Below are 20,237 nucleotides of genomic sequence, written 5' to 3'. Positions count from 1 at the left end.
TTGGGGCTGTTGCTGGGCAACACGGACTTTCAACTCCCTCCAAAGATTTTCTATGGGGTTGAGATCTGGAGACTGGCTAGGCCACTCCAGGACCTTGAAATGTTTCTTACGAAGCCACTCCTTCATTGCCCGGGTGGTGTGTTTGGGATCATTGTCATGCTGAAAGACCCAGCCACGTTTCATCTTCAATGCCCTTGCTGATGGAAGGAGGTTTTCACTCAAAATCTCACGATACATGGCCCCATTCATTCTTTCCTTTACACAGATCAGTCGTCCTGGTCCCTTTGCAGAAAAACTTCCCCAAAGCATGATGTTTCCACCCCTATGCTTCACAGTAGGTATGGTGTTCTTTGGATGCAACTCAGCATTCTTTGTCCTCCAAACACGACGAGTTGAGTTTTTCCAAAAAGTTATATTTTGGTTTCATCTGACCATATGACATTCTCCCAATCTTCTTCTGGATCATCCAAATGCTCTCTAGCAAACTTCAGACGGGCCTGGACATGTACTGGCTTAAGCAGGGGGACACGTCTGGCACCACAGGATTTGAGTCCCTGGCGGCATAGTGTGTTACTGATGGTAGGCTTTGTTACTTTGGTCCCAGCTCTCTGCAGGTCATTCACTAGGTCCCCCCGTGTGGTTCTGGGATTTTTGCTCACCGTTCTTGTGATCATTTTGACCCCACGGGTGAGAACTTCACTTGGAGCCCCAGATCGAGGGAGATTATCAGTAGTCTTGTATGTCTTCCATTTCCTAATAATTGCTCCCACAGTTGATTCCTTCAAACCAAGCTGCTTACCTATTGCAGATTCAGTCTTCCCAGCCTGGTGCAGGTCTACAATTTTGTTTCTGGTGTCCTTTGACAGCTCTTTGGTCTTGGCCATAGTGGAGTTTGGAGTGTGACTGTTTGAGGTTGTGGACAGGTGTCTTTTATACTGATAACAAGTTCAAACAGGTGCTATTAATACAGGTAACGAGTGGAGGACAGAGGAGCCTCTTAAAGAAGAAGTTACAGGTCTGTGAGAGCCAGAAATCTTGCTTGTTTGTAGGTGACCAAATACTTATTTTCCATCATAATTTGCAAATAAATTCATTAAAAATCCTACAATGTGATTTTCTGGATTTGTTTTCCTCATTCTGTCTGTCATAGTTGAAGTGTACCTATGATGAAAATTACAGGCCTCTCTCATCTTTTTAAGTGGGAGAACTTGTACAATTGGTGGCTGACTAAAAACTTTTTTGCCCCACTGTATATATATATATATATATGTATTTGTATGTTGGGTATGTGACTTGCTTTTCGGACAATTATTTTTTTGTGTAAACAGCGTGAACCTTTTCTGGCCCAGGTCACTCAAATCAACAAGACAAGAATGCCCTGAGAAACTTCCTGTGGTTCAATTCTTCAACCCCCTGAGTCAATACATGTTAGAATCACCTTCGGTAGCTTTTAATGCATCCTCTGTCCAAAATCAATGTGTTTAAAGCTGAAAAGTAACCCTACAGGTTCACTTCAATCCGTTTTAAGTGGCTACTGAGAAATGGTATTTGATGCATTACAATTTCACAGTGAATGGGATGAAATGGGTGGGGGGATAATGTGCGTGTGTGTGTGTGTGCACACCAGTGTGTGGGACATATCCTCCAGAAAAATATCCATGAGTGGGTCACATATATCTGACTCATGTTAGAGCACGGTGTCGGAGAGAGCACTGCAAGTTGGAGCACGGTGTCGGAGAGAGCACTGCATGTTGGAGCACGGTGTCGGAGAGAGCACTGCATGTTAGAGCGCGGTGTCGGAGAGAGCACTGCATGTTAGAGCACGGAGTCGGAGAGAGCACTGCATGTTAGAGTATGGTGTCGGAGAGAGCACTGCATGTTAGAGCACGGTGTCGGAGAGAGCACTGCATGTTAGAGCACGGTGTCGGAGAGAGCACTGCATGTTAGAGCACTGCATGTTAGAGCACTGCATGTTAGAGCACGGTGTCGGAGAGAGCTCTGCATGTTAGAGCACTGCATGTTAGAGCACGGTGTCGGAGAGAGCACCGCATGTTAGAGCACGGTGTCGGAAAGAGCACTGCATGTTAGAGCACTGCATGTTAGAGCACTGCATGTTAGAGCACGGTGTCGGAGAGAGCTCTGCATGTTAGAGCACTGCATGTTAGAGCACTGCATGTTAGAACACGGTGTCGGAGAGAGCTCTGCATGTTAGAACACGGTGTCGGAGCACTGCATGTTAGAGCACCGTGTCGGAGAGATCACTGCATGTTAGAACACGGTGTCGGAGAGAGCACTGCATGTTAGAACACGGTGTCGGAGAGAGCTCTGCATGTTAGAACACGGTGTCGGAGAGAGCACTGCATGTTAGAACACGGTGTCGGAGAGAGCACTGCATGTTAGAGCACTGCATGTTAGAACACGGTGCCGGAGAGAGCACTACATGTTAGAGCACTGCATGTTAGAGCACGGTGTCGGAGAGAGCTCTGCATGTTAGAGCACCGTGTCGGAGAGAGCTCTGCATGTTAGAGCATGGTGTCGGAGAGAGCACTGCATGTTAGAGCACCGTGTCGGAGAGAGCTCTGCATGTTAGAGCGCTGCATGTTAGAACACAGTGTTGGAGAGAGCATTGATTGAGGAGGGTATAATCACAGATAGAGTATGTACTGTATGTCTCTTGCCCGTTCATTAAAATGCATGAGATGAGGCAATCTCAGAGGGTTAGTAGAAGGGTTATTAAGACTGATTAAATGCAACTATTCTACCCATATTTAATCGTTGTTTTAATTTTTTCCAGTGTCCATTAGTGGTCCAGTATCTCTAATGGAATCAGTCCCTCGTTTGGGCTGTATAATAAGAAGGGAAGAGAACATTTATGGTATTTAAACATTGAAATCATTTCAGAATACCTACAGAATACATATTAAGAGAGAAAATTGCCTTAACTAATTGCCTTTAATTATTATTTTTTAACTATGAATATTGTTGTGTTAGGGTGTAATTCAGTGTTTTCTTTTTTGGATATTCACAGCACATTAAATATATATATATATTGGTTGCACCGTACCTAAATCTGAAAGGTATATTTCATTATGGCATGTGATAATCATATATAAGCATTTATAATGTCATAATAAGTCATTTAATGCAGAACACATTCTAACAGAGATAGACTGCAACTTATGGTATAATATCATTTAATTCATTACAAATGATAATAATCAGTGGACTGAGTGACAGATTTCCTAATGTATTCAGAAATATCATACATAGTAGCGGAACAAACCAGAATCCAATAAAAATTCTGAAACATAAACATCCAAACAACAAACATCTGACACCTGGCGCTAAATTATGCAATGTATCCAAGGACATGACCGTCCATTATATGTTTTAAACAGGAAGCTGTAGGCTACATGGTAGGTTTACACTCAAATGACAACAACATTAACAGTGGAGTAATACAAACTTAGATTTCTGAGTTCTGATAGGACAATTCTACCAAGCTACTACTAAGCTCATAAAGCATTTATAAATTATATTATTTAACAATCAATATGTGTATATTATCAATTGAAAATGACCATTAACAGTAACTAACAGCAAATATTGAATATTGTACTGAAACATACAGAAAATAATGTGTAAAAGCCTATCTTAATAATGTTATGTAAGCCCTTGGACATCTAAGAACGTGTGACACAAACATACCTTACAAAGCTTTTATATATATATATATTTAAATGTATGTCAACATCCAAACAAGATGCCTACAGTCAATGCTTTCGAACTAGGCTTTTTTTAACTGAAGTGATTGACAAAGCAGTCAAGCATCACATTGTAAAAACCCCTATGATAACTCAATAGATGATACGGATAGAACAAGGCAACACATTTGAAAGCACCGCTCGTCTGGATAATACGGTGAAATGATGGTAAAATCAATCAAATGAAGAGAAGATTGATTTTGACCCATAACCACAATGTGTGAAAATCATCCTTCCAATTGATCCTGTCAGTGCAATCATGTAGATAGGTACAACATGTAGATAGGTACAACATGTAGATAGGTACAACATGTAGATAGGTACAACATGTAGATAGGTACAACATGTACAATGTCTTCAGACAGTATTCAAAATGTGCCTTTTCCCACATTTTGTTCTGTTACAAAGTGGGATTAATATGGATTTAGTTTTAATTTTCTGTCAAAGATCTACACAAAATACTCTGTAATGTTTTCAACCCCCTGAGTCAATACATACCTTCGGTAGCAATTACAGCTGCACGTCTTTCTGGATAAGTCTCTAAGAGCTTTGCAAACCTGGATTGTACAATATTTTTGCCCATTATTATTTAAAAAATTATTCAAGCTCTGTCAAGTTGTTGGTTGATCATTGCTAGACACCCAGTTTCAGGTCTTGCCATAGATTAAATCAAGCAGATTTAAGTCAAAACTGTATATTAGACCACTCAATGTTATCTTAGTAAGTAACTCCAGTGTATAATTGGCTTTGCATTTTAGGTTATTGTCCTGCTAAAAGGTGGATTTGTCTCCCGGTGTCTGTTGAAAGCAGACTGAACCAGGTTTTCCTCTGGGATTTTGCCTGTGCTTAGCTCTATTCCTTTTCTTTTTATCATAAAAACTGTTTTAAAGTCACCATTGGCCTCATGGTGAAATCCCTGAGCGGTTTCCTTTCTCTCCGTCAACTGAGTTAGGAAGGACGCCATATCTCTTTGTCTACCAATAGGTGCCCTTCTTTGCAAGGCATTGGAAAACCTCCCTCTTCATTGTTGTCGAATCTGTGCTGGAAATGTACTGCTCAAATGAGGAACCTGACAGATCATTGCATGGAGTACAAAGATTAGGTAGTCGTTCAAAAACCATTAGTTCATGCAATTTATTATCAGACTTTATTTAGTCTTGCTATAACAAAATAATTATTTCAGCTTTAGATTTTTAAATCATTTGTAAAAAATGACTAGAAACATAATTCCACTTTGACATTATGCAGTATTATGTGTAGACCAGTGACACAAAATCTACATTTTAGCCATTATAAATTCAGGCTTTAGCAACAAAATGTGGAAAAAGTCAAGGGGTGTGAATACTTTCTGAAGGCACTGTAGATCCATGTACTGTGTGCATCCAAGCACAAGTACAAATCTTATGGAATCTTGAAGGTGAAGATGAAGGTATTAACAGACAATTCAAATCCATGGGGAACACTAGTGTAAAATAAAAGAAAATACATTAGTTTTTTATGCATAATTTAGACGAGTCATTTAAAAGCGTCATCATCTATACCAGTGATGTAGCCCAGTCATTTAAAAGCGTCATCATCTATACCAGTGATGTAGCCCAGTCATTTAAAAACGTCATCATCTATACCAGTGATGTAGCCCAGTCATTTAAAAGCGTCATCATCTATACCAGTGATGTAGCCTAGAGGTAAAAGAAATAGGTGGGTAAGCTTTGATTACCTGTGGCAGTGAAAAAAGGTTAAGCTCCCAATACTTTCAAAGCATTTTTCTCAAAAGGTGGGTAAACTGTCCACCCCCCAAAAGTGTGTAAACTGCAATTATTTGTGTTTACCCTACACGACTGACTATACAAACAGTACATAACCTCGTCCCCCAACTCATTTGCTACCCCATATAGACAGAGAAAGCGAGCCAGCTGGTGGACAAGATTAATACATAAACCATTGATTTCATGTTGTTTTCATTACAATTGAGGTATTCTTATAAATCCACTTAGGCCAGAAATGCTATTTAAGAATTGGCGAATTTGAGTTTTTACAAGACAAAAATGTTTTTACTCCTTGTTCTCATCTTGTACTCTAGTCCAGTGCTGTCTGTGTGTTACCATAACATTATGCTGAGCTCTTCCTATTGGCTGGGAGTCTTTGCTGGCCTCAGCTCTTTGTCTCTGGTCTCACTGGCCCTCCTATGGTAGCACCCTGTCACTGCTTCTGCGGAAGGATCAACGTACTTCCCGTGTACTTCCTGTACTGCTCTCAGAAGTCTCACGGGGAATCCCAAACCAGCCCCTTCCCCCCTACCAACTCACTGGGAGGGCCCTCCAATGTAATGTGCTGCTGACAAAACTTTGAGGGTGACTTTAAGTGGCAAGGGGATCAAATAAACCCATCAACTTCAGGACACACTCATTACTTAAATTATGGAATTCATGTTCCACATTTAAATAACAAAACAAGCATGAAATTCAAATCAACAAATTCCCCTTGTCATTTTACAGTAACAGTCTAACATTTAATTTGGGAGATATTTAATTTGTTACATGTGTCAAATCTCGAAATCAGACACAAACAAAATGCACATGGCATATATAGTGAACAAACATATAAACGCAACATGTAACTTGCTGGCTCAATTAAAGTGGCTAATAAGCCCTTACACCTTCAATCCTTTTCACTCCCTTAGCTGTCAGACACTTGTGCATATTGTGGAGGCACGTGTGAACGCGCAAATGGAGGGCTGAGGGATGAGGGGAAGGGACTGATTTGTGATTCAGCCTCAGTCTCAGGAGCACCAACCCCAATTCACTTTTCAACTTATAGCAAACCTATTGCAGAGTCCACTCCCCTCTCTTTCTCATCATCCAATCAGTGTCCAGGTGGGGATGGGAAGGAACTATTAGACAGGTGCCAGTGCTTGACTTGACTTAGGTGCAGGTACTCATTTTGGGTGCCAATACTGTTCATATTTAGGTTCAAGAACTCCACAATACTTTTGAGTTCATATTCTATAAGAGGAACAGAGGCTCAAGCAGTAGAACATTTGAGGTGCCGGTGCTCAGCTCCGGTGAGCTCCTGCCCAAGTCAAGCACTGGAGGACAGGTCTATGGTCCACAGCCGAGGGGGTCACTCTGATCTTGGACACTCAGCAGGAGATCGCCCCAAAGTGTTCTCCCCGTGTCCTCGCTGCTATTCCTCCCCTAGGACTCCCCCTCCAGACATCCCCAGCTCCTGGAGCTGGATCTGGATGGGATGTGGCCCCCCGGGGAGTCCCTCCTGGCCCATGGCAGAGCGGACCCCCACACGGTTCCTGGCTAACCGGGGACAGAAGGAGCGCAACAGGCAGCGCAGCTCCTGACGGAAGGCCTTGTTGAAGTAGAAGTAGATGAAGGGGTTGTAGATGTGGGAGCTCTTGGCGAACAGTGCGGGGAACACGAAGCCCCCAGGCGCCATGTACCTGTTGTCCTTGTGGAAGATGAAGAGGAAGGAGACAACGGCGTAGGGAGCCCAGGCCGTCACAAAGCCAAGGCTGATGCAGAAGAACATCTGAGGGGGACGACAGAGACATTATGTTGTGTCCAATATCTAGACCCAAATCCATACATTATTTGCTAAATTTAACTTTTTACCCCCAAATGGTAGTTACAGTCTTGTCCCATCGTTGCAACTCCCATACAAACTCGGGAGAGGCGAAGTTCGAGAGCCATGCGTCCTCCGAAACACGACCCCGCCAAGCAGCACTGCTTCTTGACACACTGCTCACTTAACCCAGAAGCCAGCCGCACCAATGTGTTGGAGGAAACACTGTACAGCTGGCGACCAAAGTCAGTGTGCATGGGCCCGGCCCACCACAAGGAGTTGCTAGAGAGCGATGGGACAAGGACATCCCAGCCGGCCAAACCCTCCCCTAACCCAGACGAGGCTGGGCCAATTGTGTGTCGCCTCATGGTTCTCCTGGTCACCCCCGGCTGCGACACAGCCTGGGATCGAACCCAGGTCTGTAGTGACGCCTCTAGCGCTGCGATGCAGTACCTTACACCGCTGCGCCACTTGGGAGGCCTAAATCCAACTATATCTCGTAAACTCTCATACAATAACTGGTATCATTGGGTAGATTAAAATCTACAGTATGTACTAAGGCCAACTCTTTCAACATTAGAGTTAGCTTCTGTATATGGAGTTAATTCAAGCCTACCTAATGACACCACTAGTACTGACTTCTGTACTGACTTTACTGAGCCAAATGCAGCCCAAAAATGGCATATGTGCCTTGGGCTGCATTGACACAGGCAGCCCAATTCAGATTTTTTTTAAATCTGCTCTTTTGCCCATAATTGGGCTTTCTATTTTGTGTTGTGTTTTCTTATAACGTGTCCTTTGTTTTGTGATACATAAGGTGTATGTCCACACTCTATAAGGAAATATTACATGGTTATGACGCACGTCATTCATTTCAATGTAATAATGTGACACAGAGGATAAATGATATAACACCCTGTTATAACAGCTGGTATGTAGACTCTTACATAGCATGTAATAATATATGACATAAGAGGTCATCCAGACTGTATAATGCCAGAGCATACGACAGGATGAACAGATCTGTTTAACACTTTTTTGGTTACTACATGTGTTATTTCTAGATTTAATGTCTTCACTATTATTCTACAATGTAGAAAATAGTAAAAATAAAGAAAAACCCTGGAATGAGTAGATGTGTCCAAACTTTTGACTGGTACTGTATGTGAAAACCTACCAAATATAAATATACTATGTTCACTGTGACAGAAGGTAAAAGTTCTATCTAGTGCTGCAGTAAGCTCTACATCCGCTCTCCCTGAGTGAAAGACGTATGCACTGTGACAGACAGTCCTTCACTAAGTCAGAGAGGTTCAGGCACATTGCCGTGGTTCCTCTTTCAGCAGGACATAAAACCCTTCTCACCATGGAGAGACGTTTTTCGGCATGGCGCAGGTTGGTCCGGATCCCCCGGGTTGACAAGGCGTAGGTGAAATGATGGACTTTATAGAGGATCTGGATCTGGGACATCACGATGAGCAGGACGGGCACCAGCATGAAACAAGAGAATGAACAGATGACGTAGAAGGCGTCTTTAAAGGAGGTGTGGTAGCTGTGCCAGGCGATGGTACAGGACAGGCCGTAGGGCTCGGGGACGTACTCGCCCCAGCCGAACAAGGGGAAGGAGGACCAGACGGCGGCGATTAGCCACGAGGCACAGCACACCAGCCGGATGTTGGCACCATCCAGCCAGACTGCTGCAAGGAAAGAGACATCCCATCGCCTGGTTATATTCTTAAAGGGAGTGTGACATCTGGGATTGTCATTGTGTTTGGATGATTCAGTGATTAATCAGTGCTTGATGTGGGCCAGAACACACCAGTACTGAGTACCGCACCTCGAATTCTCTACTGCTTGAATACCTTGAATACCTGTCTTATAGAATATTGGCTTAAAAATATTGCAGTTATGGCACATAAATGTAAAGTCCATGGGCAAATAAGGCCATTTCTCTAAAAGAAATGCTATGTGGTCTCCATTGATCTGACACATAGATGGTAATTAGAGAACATCAATCGATCTCACAGGCTCCCGACTGGGATGAGAAGACTGACTGATGACTAACCTGTCCCGTGGCATTATTCCCCTCATCTCCTGTCCTAATCCACACCTGATCCCAGTACTCAGGGCTGAGCACCCTACTCGTCTCTTACAATTAACACAGGAGAGCGGAAAGCCCTGCTACTAGTTAATTGGAGAGACAAAGAGAGAGAGGGAGAGAGAAAAATAGAGAGGTGTGTGTGAGAGAGTGAGAGAGAGAGAGAGGTGCAAGAGAGCGAGAGAGAGATTTATTTTTATTTTTATGTAATCTTTATTTAACTAGGCAAGACAGCTAAAAACAAATTCTTATTACAATGATGGCCTACCACAGCAAAACCCGGACGACGTCGGGCCAATTGTGCGCCGCCAGGCCAATTATGCGCCGCCAAATGGGACTTCCAATCACAGCTGGATGTAAACCACGGACTGCAGTGACGCTTCTTGCACTGAGATGCAGTGCCTTAGACTGCTATGCCACTCAGGAGCCACTGGGCATACAGGCGGACGGACGGACTTACAGACGGACGGACAGACAGACACGCACACATACACACACAAACACAAAGTGAGAGCGAGACAGGAGACGCTCAAATCCAAATCGATCCTTAGCCCCCTCTCATAGGCCCTTCATTTAGTTTTCCAATGTATTGTATTATTACAGCACCTCCACCTTGCCCTGTGATAGGCTAGGTGGAATTGTGCCCATATTGTCTTTAATGTCTTTCAGATCAGAGCAAAGGGACAGAACAGGGCAGCAGGCGTTCTGTTATAGCCCCCCTAGGGATGGTGAGTTGTTGTTGCTACAACAAGAGAGAGATCAAGCCTGTATAACTAACTATAAGTGTGTATGCAATACATTATAAATACAGCCTATAAATAGACCACAGAGAAAAAACTTACAGAGCGGTGATTTTCTGTTTACTGATAATATCATCATCATCATCAACAACAGTAGTGGTAGTAGCGGTAGTCTTTGCAGATTTTAAGTTTGTCGTTGTTGATGTCTGTAAGCAGGACGTTGCCCGCTTTGTATGATGATGTCATATTGTCATATATTATAATATGGTTACACTTTACTTGACATCCAGCGGCATAACACGTTATGACACGGTAATAACCATGTCATAATATGGCATAATAGCTGACATAACCTGGTTCAGTCTGCTTTCCACCAGACACTGGGAGATGAATTCACCTTTCAGCAGGACAATAACCTAAAACACAAGGCCAAATCTACACTGGAGTTGCTTACCAAGAAGACAGTGAATGTTCCTGAGTGGCGAGTTACAGTTTGACTTGAATCTACTTGAAAATCTATGGCAAGACCTGGAAATGGTTCTCTAGCAATGATCAACAACCAATTTGACACAGCTTGAAGAATTGGTCAAATAATAATGGGCAAATGTTTCACAATCCGGGTGTAGAAAGCTCTTAGAGACTTACCCAGAAAGACTCACAGCTGTAATCACTGTCAAAGGTGACTGTAACATTGACTCAGGAGGTTGAATACAAATCAAGATATATTAGTGTTTTATTTTTCATATTTTTTGTTTAACAAATGTTAGATTTTTCTTTCCACTTTGACATTACAGAGTATTTTTTGTAGATCGTTGACAAAAAAATGACAAATCCATTTTAATCTCACTTTGTAACAGAACAAAATGTGAAAAAAGTCAAGTGGTATGGATACTGTCTGAAGGTACTGTATATTAGTCCCTGGAGACTTCCTGGAAAGACCCCAATGGACACAAACAGGATTTATATTTAACATTTTAAATTTCATGTATTTAACGAGGCAAATCAGTTAAGAAAAATTATTATTTACAACGACCGCAACGACCCCTGGCCAAACCCTAACCAGAACAACGCTGGGTCAATTATGCGCGCCCTAAGGGACTCCCAATCACGGACCGTTGTGATACAGCCTGGAATCGAACCAGGGTTCGCTGAGATGCAGTGCCTTCAGGAGTAGGATGACACACACACACACACACACACACACACACACACGTGCACACACACACATATACACTACACATGCGCACACACGCACACCGCTTACAGATTACACAACACAGAACAACACAGACACTCTATTTGCTTCATGGTCCTGAGTGTGATTTTCATATCAAGATGATATCAGCTATTTCGATTCATGTTGTTGTTCACTTAAAGTCACACTGAGTCAGTGGTTGTTTGTGTAGTGTGCAGCAGATGGGAGCAGTTTTGTAAATTACTTAAGTAAAAATACTTTAAAGTACTACTAAAGTCATTTTTAGGGGTATCTGTACTTTGTTTGTGCATTGTGCAGCAGCTGGGAGCATTTGTATAAATGACTTAATAGTACTTTGAAGTAATATTACTTAAGTCGTTTTGGGGGTATCTGTACTTTGTGTAGTGTGCAGCAGCTAGGTTGGGTAAGCTTGTAGGGAGTCTAGCATTCACTTAGCCTGGTGAAATATTTCTAGAGTTCGCTGGTTCAAAAACCCCGACAGGACAAAGTGAAAATCTGCCGATGTGCCCTTGTGGAAGGAACTTGACCCTAATTACTCCTATAAGTCGCTCTGGATAATAGCATCTGCTAAATTACTAAAATGTAAATGTAATACTGACCTTACCTGTTACAACAAAACCAATAGAATAGTCCCAAACATGCAAACCCCACTATCTGGTACTCCAGCCTGCCCCCCCATCCAAATAGACAAGGCTCTACTCACCATTGACCAGCCCCCCCCCCAAATAGACTAGGCTTCATTCACCATAGACCAGGCTACCCCCCCCCCCCAAATAGACTAGGCTCTACTCCCCATAGACCAGGCTGTCCCCCCCCCCAAATAAACTAGGCTCTACTCACCATAGACCAGGCTGCCCTACTCCAAATAGACTAGAATCTACTCACCATAGACCAGGCTGCCCCCCCCCCCCAAAAAAATAGACTAGGCTCTACTCACCATAGACCAGGCTGCCTCCCCCCAAATAGACTAGGCTCTACTCACCATAGACCAGGCTGCCCTACTCCAAATAGACTAGGCTCTACTCACCACAGACCAGGCTGCCCCCCCCCCCCCCCCCAGATAGACTAGGCTCTACTCACCATAGACCAGGCCGCCCCCCCTCCAAATAGACTGGGCTCTACTCACCATAGACTAGCCTGCCCCCCCCCCCCCCCCCAGATAGACTAGGCTTTACTCACCATAGACCAGGCGCCCCCCCCTCCAAATAGACTAGGCTCTACTCACCATAGACCAGGCTGCCCCCCCCAGATAGACTAGGCTCTACTCACCATAGACCAGGCTGCCCCCCCCCCCCCCCCCAAAAAAAATAGACTAGGCTCTACTCACCATAGACCAGGCTGCCTCCCCCCAAATAGACTAGGCTCTACTCACCATAGACCAGGCTGCCCTACTCCAAATAGACTAGGCTCTACTCACCATAGACCAGGCTGTCCCCCCCCCCCCCCAATAAACTAGGCTCTACTCACCATAGACCAGGCTGCCCCCCCCCCCCCCCCCAGATAGACTAGGCTCTACTCACCATAGACCAGGCCGCCCCCCCTCCAAATAGACTGGGCTCTACTCACCATAGACCAGCCTGCCCCCCCCCCCCCCCCAGATAGACTAGGCTCTACTCACCATAAACCAGGCTGCCTCCCCCCAAATAGACTAGGCTCTACTCACCATAAACCAGGCTGCCCCCCCCAAATAGACTAGGCTTTACTCACCATAGACCAGGCGCCCCCCCCCTTCAAATAGACTAGGCTCTACTCACCATAGACCAGGCTGCCCCCCCAGATAGACTAGGCTCTACTCACCATAGACCAGGCTGCCCCCCCCCCCCTCCCCCTCCAAATAGACTGGCTCTACTCACCATAGACCAGGCCGCCCCCCCATAAAAAATTGACTAGGCTCTACTCACCATAGACCAGGCCGCCCCCCCCCAGATAGACTAGGCTCTACTCACCATAGACCAAGCTGCCCCCCCCCTCCAGATAGACTAGGCTCTACTCACCATAGACCAGGCTGCCTCCCCCCCTCCCCCTCCAAATAGACTGGCTCTACTCACCATAGACCAGGCCGCCCCCCCCATAAAAAATTGACTAGGCTCTACTCACCATAGACCAGGCTGCCCTACTCCAAATAGACTAGGCTCTACTCACCATAGACCAGGCTGCCCCCCCCCCCCCCCCCCAATAAACTAGGCTCTACTCACCACAGACCAGGCTGCCCCCCCCCCCCCCCCCCCCCAGATAGACTAGGCTCTACTCACCATAGACCAGGCCGCCCCCCCTCCAAATAGACTGGGCTCTACTCACCATAGACTAGCCTGCCCCCCCCCCCCCCCCCAGATAGACTAGGCTTTACTCACCATAGACCAGGCGCCCCCCCCTCCAAATAGACTAGGCTCTACTCACCATAGACCAGGCTGCCCCCCCCAGATAGACTAGGCTCTACTCACCATAGACCAGGCTGCCCCCCCCCCCCCCCCCCAAAAAAAAATAGACTAGGCTCTACTCACCATAGACCAGGCTGCCTCCCCCCAAATAGACTAGGCTCTACTCACCATAGACCAGGCTGCCCTACTCCAAATAGACTAGGCTCTACTCACCATAGACCAGGCTGTCCCCCCCCCCCCCCAATAAACTAGGCTCTACTCACCATAGACCAGGCTGCCCCCCCCCCCCCCCCCAGATAGACTAGGCTCTACTCACCATAGACCAGGCCGCCCCCCCTCCAAATAGACTGGGCTCTACTCACCATAGACCAGCCTGCCCCCCCCCCCCCCCCAGATAGACTAGGCTCTACTCACCATAAACCAGGCTGCCTCCCCCCAAATAGACTAGGCTCTACTCACCATAAACCAGGCTGCCCCCCCCAAATAGACTAGGCTTTACTTACCATAGACCAGGCGCCCCCCCCCTTCAAATAGACTAGGCTCTACTCACCATAGACCAGGCTGCCCCCCCAGATAGACTAGGCTCTACTCACCATAGACCAGGCTGCCCCCCCCCCCCTCCCCCTCCAAATAGACTGGCTCTACTCACCATAGACCAGGCCGCCCCCCCATAAAAAATTGACTAGGCTCTACTCACCATAGACCAGGCCGCCCCCCCCCAGATAGACTAGGCTCTACTCACCATAGACCAAGCTGCCCCCCCCCTCCAGATAGACTAGGCTCTACTCACCATAGACCAGGCTGCCTCCCCCCCTCCCCCTCCAAATAGACTGGCTCTACTCACCATAGACCAGGCCGCCCCCCCCATAAAAAATTGACTAGGCTCTACTCACCATAGACCAGGTTATAGAATGTTTTCAGATAACGGATCACGCTGATGGCGGCGATGGTGAACATGCCGCACAGGCCGAATATGTAGCAGCCCAGACCGTAGTAGACGCACGTGACGTGGTGCCCCAGCCAGGCATGATTAAACGATGACAGAATGGACAGCGGGTAGAAACAGATGCAACATAGGAAATCCACCACGGCCAGGTTGACGCAGAGGAGCTCTGAACCCACCATCTTCTTCCTCCGTCGGTAGGAGATGACCAGCACCAGGCCGTTGCCGAGGACGGACAGAAGCACTGGTTGGAAGAGAGACAAGAAAGGGGAAACAAAGAATCTCTATAGAGATGGGAGAAGAGAGTGATGATTGATATGGTCTGTCGTTGGATTGTTTTTCATGAATGATTTTTGCATTTTCTTGTGTATTTCCTATTGTGTCATTTGTTGTGTACATTCTGACATTCTGATACATTCTGACATTGTAATTTCTCATGGAAGTCTGAATATATACTGTAAGATCTGGTGTAATAACCACAGGTATCTTCGAAAATAAAGTTTCCTCAAGCAGTGATCAGAATGGATCCTGAATATAACCTGCCTGAAATATTAAACCAACACTTCCTTAAGTATTACACCTGACATTATACAGTATAAGACCTACAGTATCATGTTCCTGTAAGACAGATACCAGTCACTGGATGACCGTTCTACTGTTAAGGTGTTTGGCTGGCAATCACAGCTAACCCCCTGTAGTGTGTTCACTCAATATGTAAACATCACAGAGGAGGTGTGAGAAATAATTCTGCTGGACACAGAGGGAATACACCACTAAGGAACCACTGAGCCACGAGTCACCATGGATAGAGAGTGATGGATTTCCTGACATAGCAGCTGTTCCAGGCAATAAGGCATTCGGGTGACTCAAAATAATAACCTATGTCTGCAATAACATGTGTCCGCAATACTGAAATGAAGTAGGCCCGTACAACAAACACATGAACTACTGAACTCTAAAAGAAGAAAACTTTGATAGTCTTATTGTAGAAACAGAAATCACAAACTGTCAGATATTCCAATAGAGGTACAAATAACACCCCTGACACCAGTGGAGGCTGCTGAGGGGAGGACAGCTCATAATAATGGCTGGAACAGAGCGAATGGAATGGAATCAAACACATGGAAACCACGTATTCCGCTCCAGCCATTGCCATGAGACCGTCCTCCCCAAATAAGGTGCCACCAACCTCCTGTGGCTGACACAGAGACAAATGAAAGGATGATGAAAATATTAAGAAAATCAGCCTAGCCTGGTCCCAGATGACTTTGTGCTATCATGTTAAGTCCATATACCATGAAATATTTATATTTCTATAAAGTGTAAATTGTAGTGATATAGAGTGCAAAGTATTCAGACCCTTGACTTATCCACATTTTGTTACGTTACAGCCTTATTCTAAAATATATTAAATATGATTATTTTTCTCATCAATCTACACACAATATCCCATAATGACAAAGTAAAAACAGGTTTCAACATTTTTGCTAATTTATTCAAAATAGAAAACAGAAATAGCTAATTTACATAAATATTCAGACCCTTTGCTATCCTGTTTGCATTGATCATCCTTGAGATGTTTCTACAACTTCATTGGAGTCCACCAGTGGTAAATTCAATTGATTGAACGTGATTTGGAAAGGCACACACCTGTCTATATAAGGTCCCACAGTTGAAAGTGCATGTCAGAGCAAAAACCAAGCCATGGAGTCGAACGAATTGTCCGTATAGCTCCGAGACAGTATTTTATTTAATTTATTTTACCTTTATTTAACCAGGTAAACCAGTTGAGAACAAGTTCTCATTTACAACTGCGACCTGGCCAAGATAAAGCAAAGCAGTGTGACAAAAACAACAACACAGAGTTACACATAAACAAACGTACAGTTAATAACACAATAGAAAACTCAATGTACAGTGTGTGCAAATGTAGAAGAGTAGTGAGGTAAGGCAATAAATAGGCCGTAGCGGCAAAATAATTACAATTTCGCAAATAAACACTGGAGTGATCGATGTGCAGAAGATGAATGCGCATGTAGAGATACTGGGGTGCAAAGGAGAAAAATATAAAAAATATAATAAATAACAATATGGGGATGAGGTAGTTGGATGGGCTATTTACAGATGGGCTATGTACAGGTGCAATGATCTGTAAGCTGCTCTGATAGCTGATGCTTAAAGTTAGTGAGGGAGATATGAGTCTCCAGCTTCAGTGATTTTTGCAATTCGTTCCAGTCGTTGGCAGCTGAGAACTGGAAGGAAAGGCGGCCCAAGCATGAATTGGCTTTGGGGGTGACCAGTGAAATATACCTGCTGGAGCGCGTGCTACGAGTGGGTGCTGCTAAGGTGACCAGTGAGCTGAGATAAGGCGGGGCTTTACCTAGCAAGGATTTATAGATGACCTGGAGCCAGTGGGTTTGGCGGCGACGAATATAAAGCGAGGGCCAGCCAACGAGAGCATACAGTTCGCAAGTGGTGGGTAGTATATGGGGCTTTGGTGATGAAACGGATGGCACTGTAATAGAATGCATCCAATTTGTTGAGTAGAGTGCTGGAGGCTATTTTGTAGATGACATCGCCGAAGTCAAGGATCGGTAGGACAGTCAGTTTTAAAAGAGTATATTTGGCAGCATGAGTGAAGGATGCTTTGTTGCAAAATAGGAAGCCAATTCTAGATTTAATTTTGGATTGGAGATGCTTAATATGAGTCTGGAAGGAGAGTTTACAGTCTAACCAGACACTGAGGTATTTGTAGTTGTCCGCATAGTAGAGTAGAGCTCCATCATTCTTAAATGGAAGAAGTTTGGAACCACCAAGACTCTTCCCATAGCTGGCCACCCGGCCAAACTGAGCAATCAGGGGAGAAGGGCCTTGGTCAGGGAGGTGACCAAGAACCCGATGGTCACTCTGACAGAGCTCCAGAGTTCCTCTGTGGAGATGGGAGAACCTTCCAGAAGGCCAACCATCTCTGCAGCACTCCACCAATCAGGCCTTTATGGTAGAGTGACCAGACGGAAGCCACTCCTCAGTAAAAGGCACATGACAGCCCGCTTGGAGTTTGCCAAAAGGCACCTGAAGGACTCTCAGACCACGAGAAACAAGATTCTCTGGTCTAATGAAACCAAGATTGAACTCTTTGGCCTGAATACCAAGTGGCAGAGACTAGTCAAAATCAAATCAAATCATATTTTATTGGTCACATACACATATTTAGCAGATGTTATTGAGGGTGTAGCTAAATGCCTGTGTTCCTAGCTCCAATAGTGCAGTAGTATCTAACAATTCACAATACACACTAATCTAAAAGTGAAATAATTGAATGAAGAAATACATAAATAATCAGGATCGAGGGATGATGAACTGAGCAAAGTACAGAAAGATCTTTGATGAGATCCTGCTCCAGAGCACTCAGGACTTCAGACTGGGGCGAAGGTTTAGCTTCCAACAGGACAACGACCCTAAGCACACAGCCAAGGCAACGCGGGATAGGGAGGGTTGTCCCTCCATATCAAACATGACATAGCTTGAGAGGATCTGCAGAGAAGAATTGGAGAAACTCCCCAAATACAGGTGTGCCAAGTTGTAGCTTCATACCCAAGAAGACTCGAGGCTGTAATCGCTACCAATGCTTCTCAACAAAGTATTTAATAAAGGGTCTGAATAAATGTGATATTTCAGTATTTTTTAAATACATTTGCACACAAACAAAATCAACCTGTTTTTGTTTTGTCATTATGGGGTATTGTGTGTAGATTGATAAGAGAAAAAAAAACAATTTAAGACATTTTAGAGTAAGGCAGTAACGTAACAAAATGTTAAAAAAGTAAATGGGTCTGAATCCTTCCCGAATGCAGTATACTGTATGTAGGTGGCTATACATAGTACTGTGGATTACTTACATACCACAAATAAGCTACATTAAATATTTTAAAATATGAATAAGGTCTGTGAAACAAACATTTCAAATATTTTACACATAAATCTGTATGATTTACTATTGTCCACAAAGTCGTTAATATCATGTATTGCGCACGGTTCCTTCTAAAGTCTAATTTGTAGGAAGAGCCTGACCACGAAAATATATTTTTTTTATAACATGTGCTATAAATCTCAATCAACTAGGCATCAACATCAGCGTGTCTATATTCTAGGATACATTTTTTCTAGATGATCAGATATGAAAGTGATAATAACGAAGTCCAACTCACCGATTGACAGGATTGTAAATCCCACACCTATATCAGCACCAGGTGCGAGTTTGGAGGAGAAAATAGAGACAGTCCGGTTCCCACACACATCTGTGCGTTCTGACAAATTCAGGGAGATCATTTTGGATACAAATTCAGGAAAAGGAAGATCCCCTCACTTTTGAATCCGACTCAACATTTAAAAGCCAGCAAAAGCAAATATTCGTGGCATTGGATCACATGTTCGTGTCAGTCATCTCGTGTTTAGCATAAAGTGAAATGTCCTACGCTCGCGCCATCAGTTATCATGTGTATTCTCTTCTAGTCGCTATCTCTGAAGAGACCAATAATGATGGGATTATTTGGTCAAACTCAGACAGATGTTTTCTCTGAAGCCTGTGGAGTTGCAGCCTGGTCTCATAGTAAATGTAAAACCGGGACCATCATATTAGTGTGATATACTTAAGGCTGGGTGGATGGGTGGGCGTACAACACGAAAGGTTGCGTGTTTGAATCTCATCAGTGACAACTTTAGCATTTTAGCTAATTAGCAACTTTTCACTTACTTTTAGCTACTTTGTAACTACTTAGCATGTTAGCTATCCCTTACCCTAACCTATACCCTTTTAGCTAAAGCTTCCCCTAACCGTAACCAGCTAGCCACCTAGCTAACGTTAGCCACAACAAATTGGAATTCTTACATATATCTTTTGCAAGATATCATACAAATTGTCATTCGTAACATATCATACGGAATGGATGATGGACATCTACAAATTAATACATATCATACGAAACGTAACATATCATACTAGATGGAGGTCGTCGGATTTACATACAGAATAATACAAAATGCTCTGCAGGTTGCAGCAGACTGACCATATACCTTGGACTGCTCTATACGGTGCCTTTATTCTCTGTGTTGAATCATACAGCTATAGATACACTGTACCTTCTAGCTAAAGACAGACTATTTTGTGTGTGACTCATTATTTTATATATATATATATATATATATAAAAAATATTTCACCTTTATTTAACCAGGTAGGCTAGTTGAGAACAAGTTCTCATTGCGACCTGGCCAAGATAAAGCAAAGCATTTCGGCACATACAACAACAGAGTTACACATGAAATAAACAAACATACAGTCAGTAATACAGTAGAAATGTCTATATACAGTGTGTGAAAATGAGGTAAGATAAGGGAGGTAAGGCAATAAATAGGCCATGGTGGCGAAGTAATTACAATATAGCAATTAAACACTGGAATGGTAGACCCATTACTCAGGTGCACAGCACGCACTTTATCCAATTATCTTAATATGAAGACTTGAAA

At 44.0% G+C, this 20,237-nt stretch overlaps 1 protein-coding gene across 2 annotated transcripts; it reads right to left on the bottom strand.

Annotated features, from left to right (window-relative positions):
- Nucleotides 1–4,623: 4,623 nt before the first annotated feature.
- Nucleotides 4,624–19,065, bottom strand: LOC139415529 (opsin 8, group member c). Of its 2 annotated transcripts, XM_071163636.1 has the most exons (4): nucleotides 18,921–19,065; nucleotides 14,663–14,956; nucleotides 8,703–9,034; nucleotides 4,624–7,304 (listed from the first exon to the last, which is right to left on the bottom strand). In XM_071163636.1, exons 1-4 carry the CDS (start codon nucleotides 19,039–19,041, stop codon nucleotides 6,948–6,950), a joined length of 1,104 nt encoding a protein of 367 aa, XP_071019737.1. In that variant the 5' UTR covers nucleotides 19,042–19,065; the 3' UTR covers nucleotides 4,624–6,947. The 2 variants fall into 2 exon arrangements, 1 of the variants encoding a protein (XP_071019737.1); XR_011634966.1 differs by lacking the exons at nucleotides 4,624–7,304; nucleotides 8,703–9,034 and having other exon boundaries at nucleotides 14,881–14,996; nucleotides 18,921–19,053.
- Nucleotides 19,066–20,237: the final 1,172 nt, after the last annotated feature.

The sequence above is a fragment of the Oncorhynchus clarkii genome, chromosome 8, assembly GCF_045791955.1.
Source record: "Oncorhynchus clarkii lewisi isolate Uvic-CL-2024 chromosome 8, UVic_Ocla_1.0, whole genome shotgun sequence".
NCBI classification, from domain to species: Eukaryota; Metazoa; Chordata; class Actinopteri; order Salmoniformes; family Salmonidae; genus Oncorhynchus; species Oncorhynchus clarkii.
Note: the sequence above shows the minus strand (reverse complement) of the source record. Positions and strands in the feature narration are given on the sequence as shown.

Bases quoted from the DNA above. Each gene is read 5' to 3' on its own strand.
- LOC139415529 (XM_071163636.1), bottom strand. From the start codon at position 19,041: ATGATCTCCCTGAATTTGTCAGAACGCACAGATGTGTGTGGGAACCGG. The intron at 14,957-18,920 runs GTGAGTTGGACT...TCTTCCAACCAG, and splicing joins ATTTACAATCCTGTCAATCG to TGCTTCTGTCCGTCCTCGGC. The intron at 7,305-8,702 runs GTGAGAAGGGTT...CGTCCCCCTCAG, and splicing joins CCGAAAAACGTCTCTCCATG to ATGTTCTTCTGCATCAGCCT.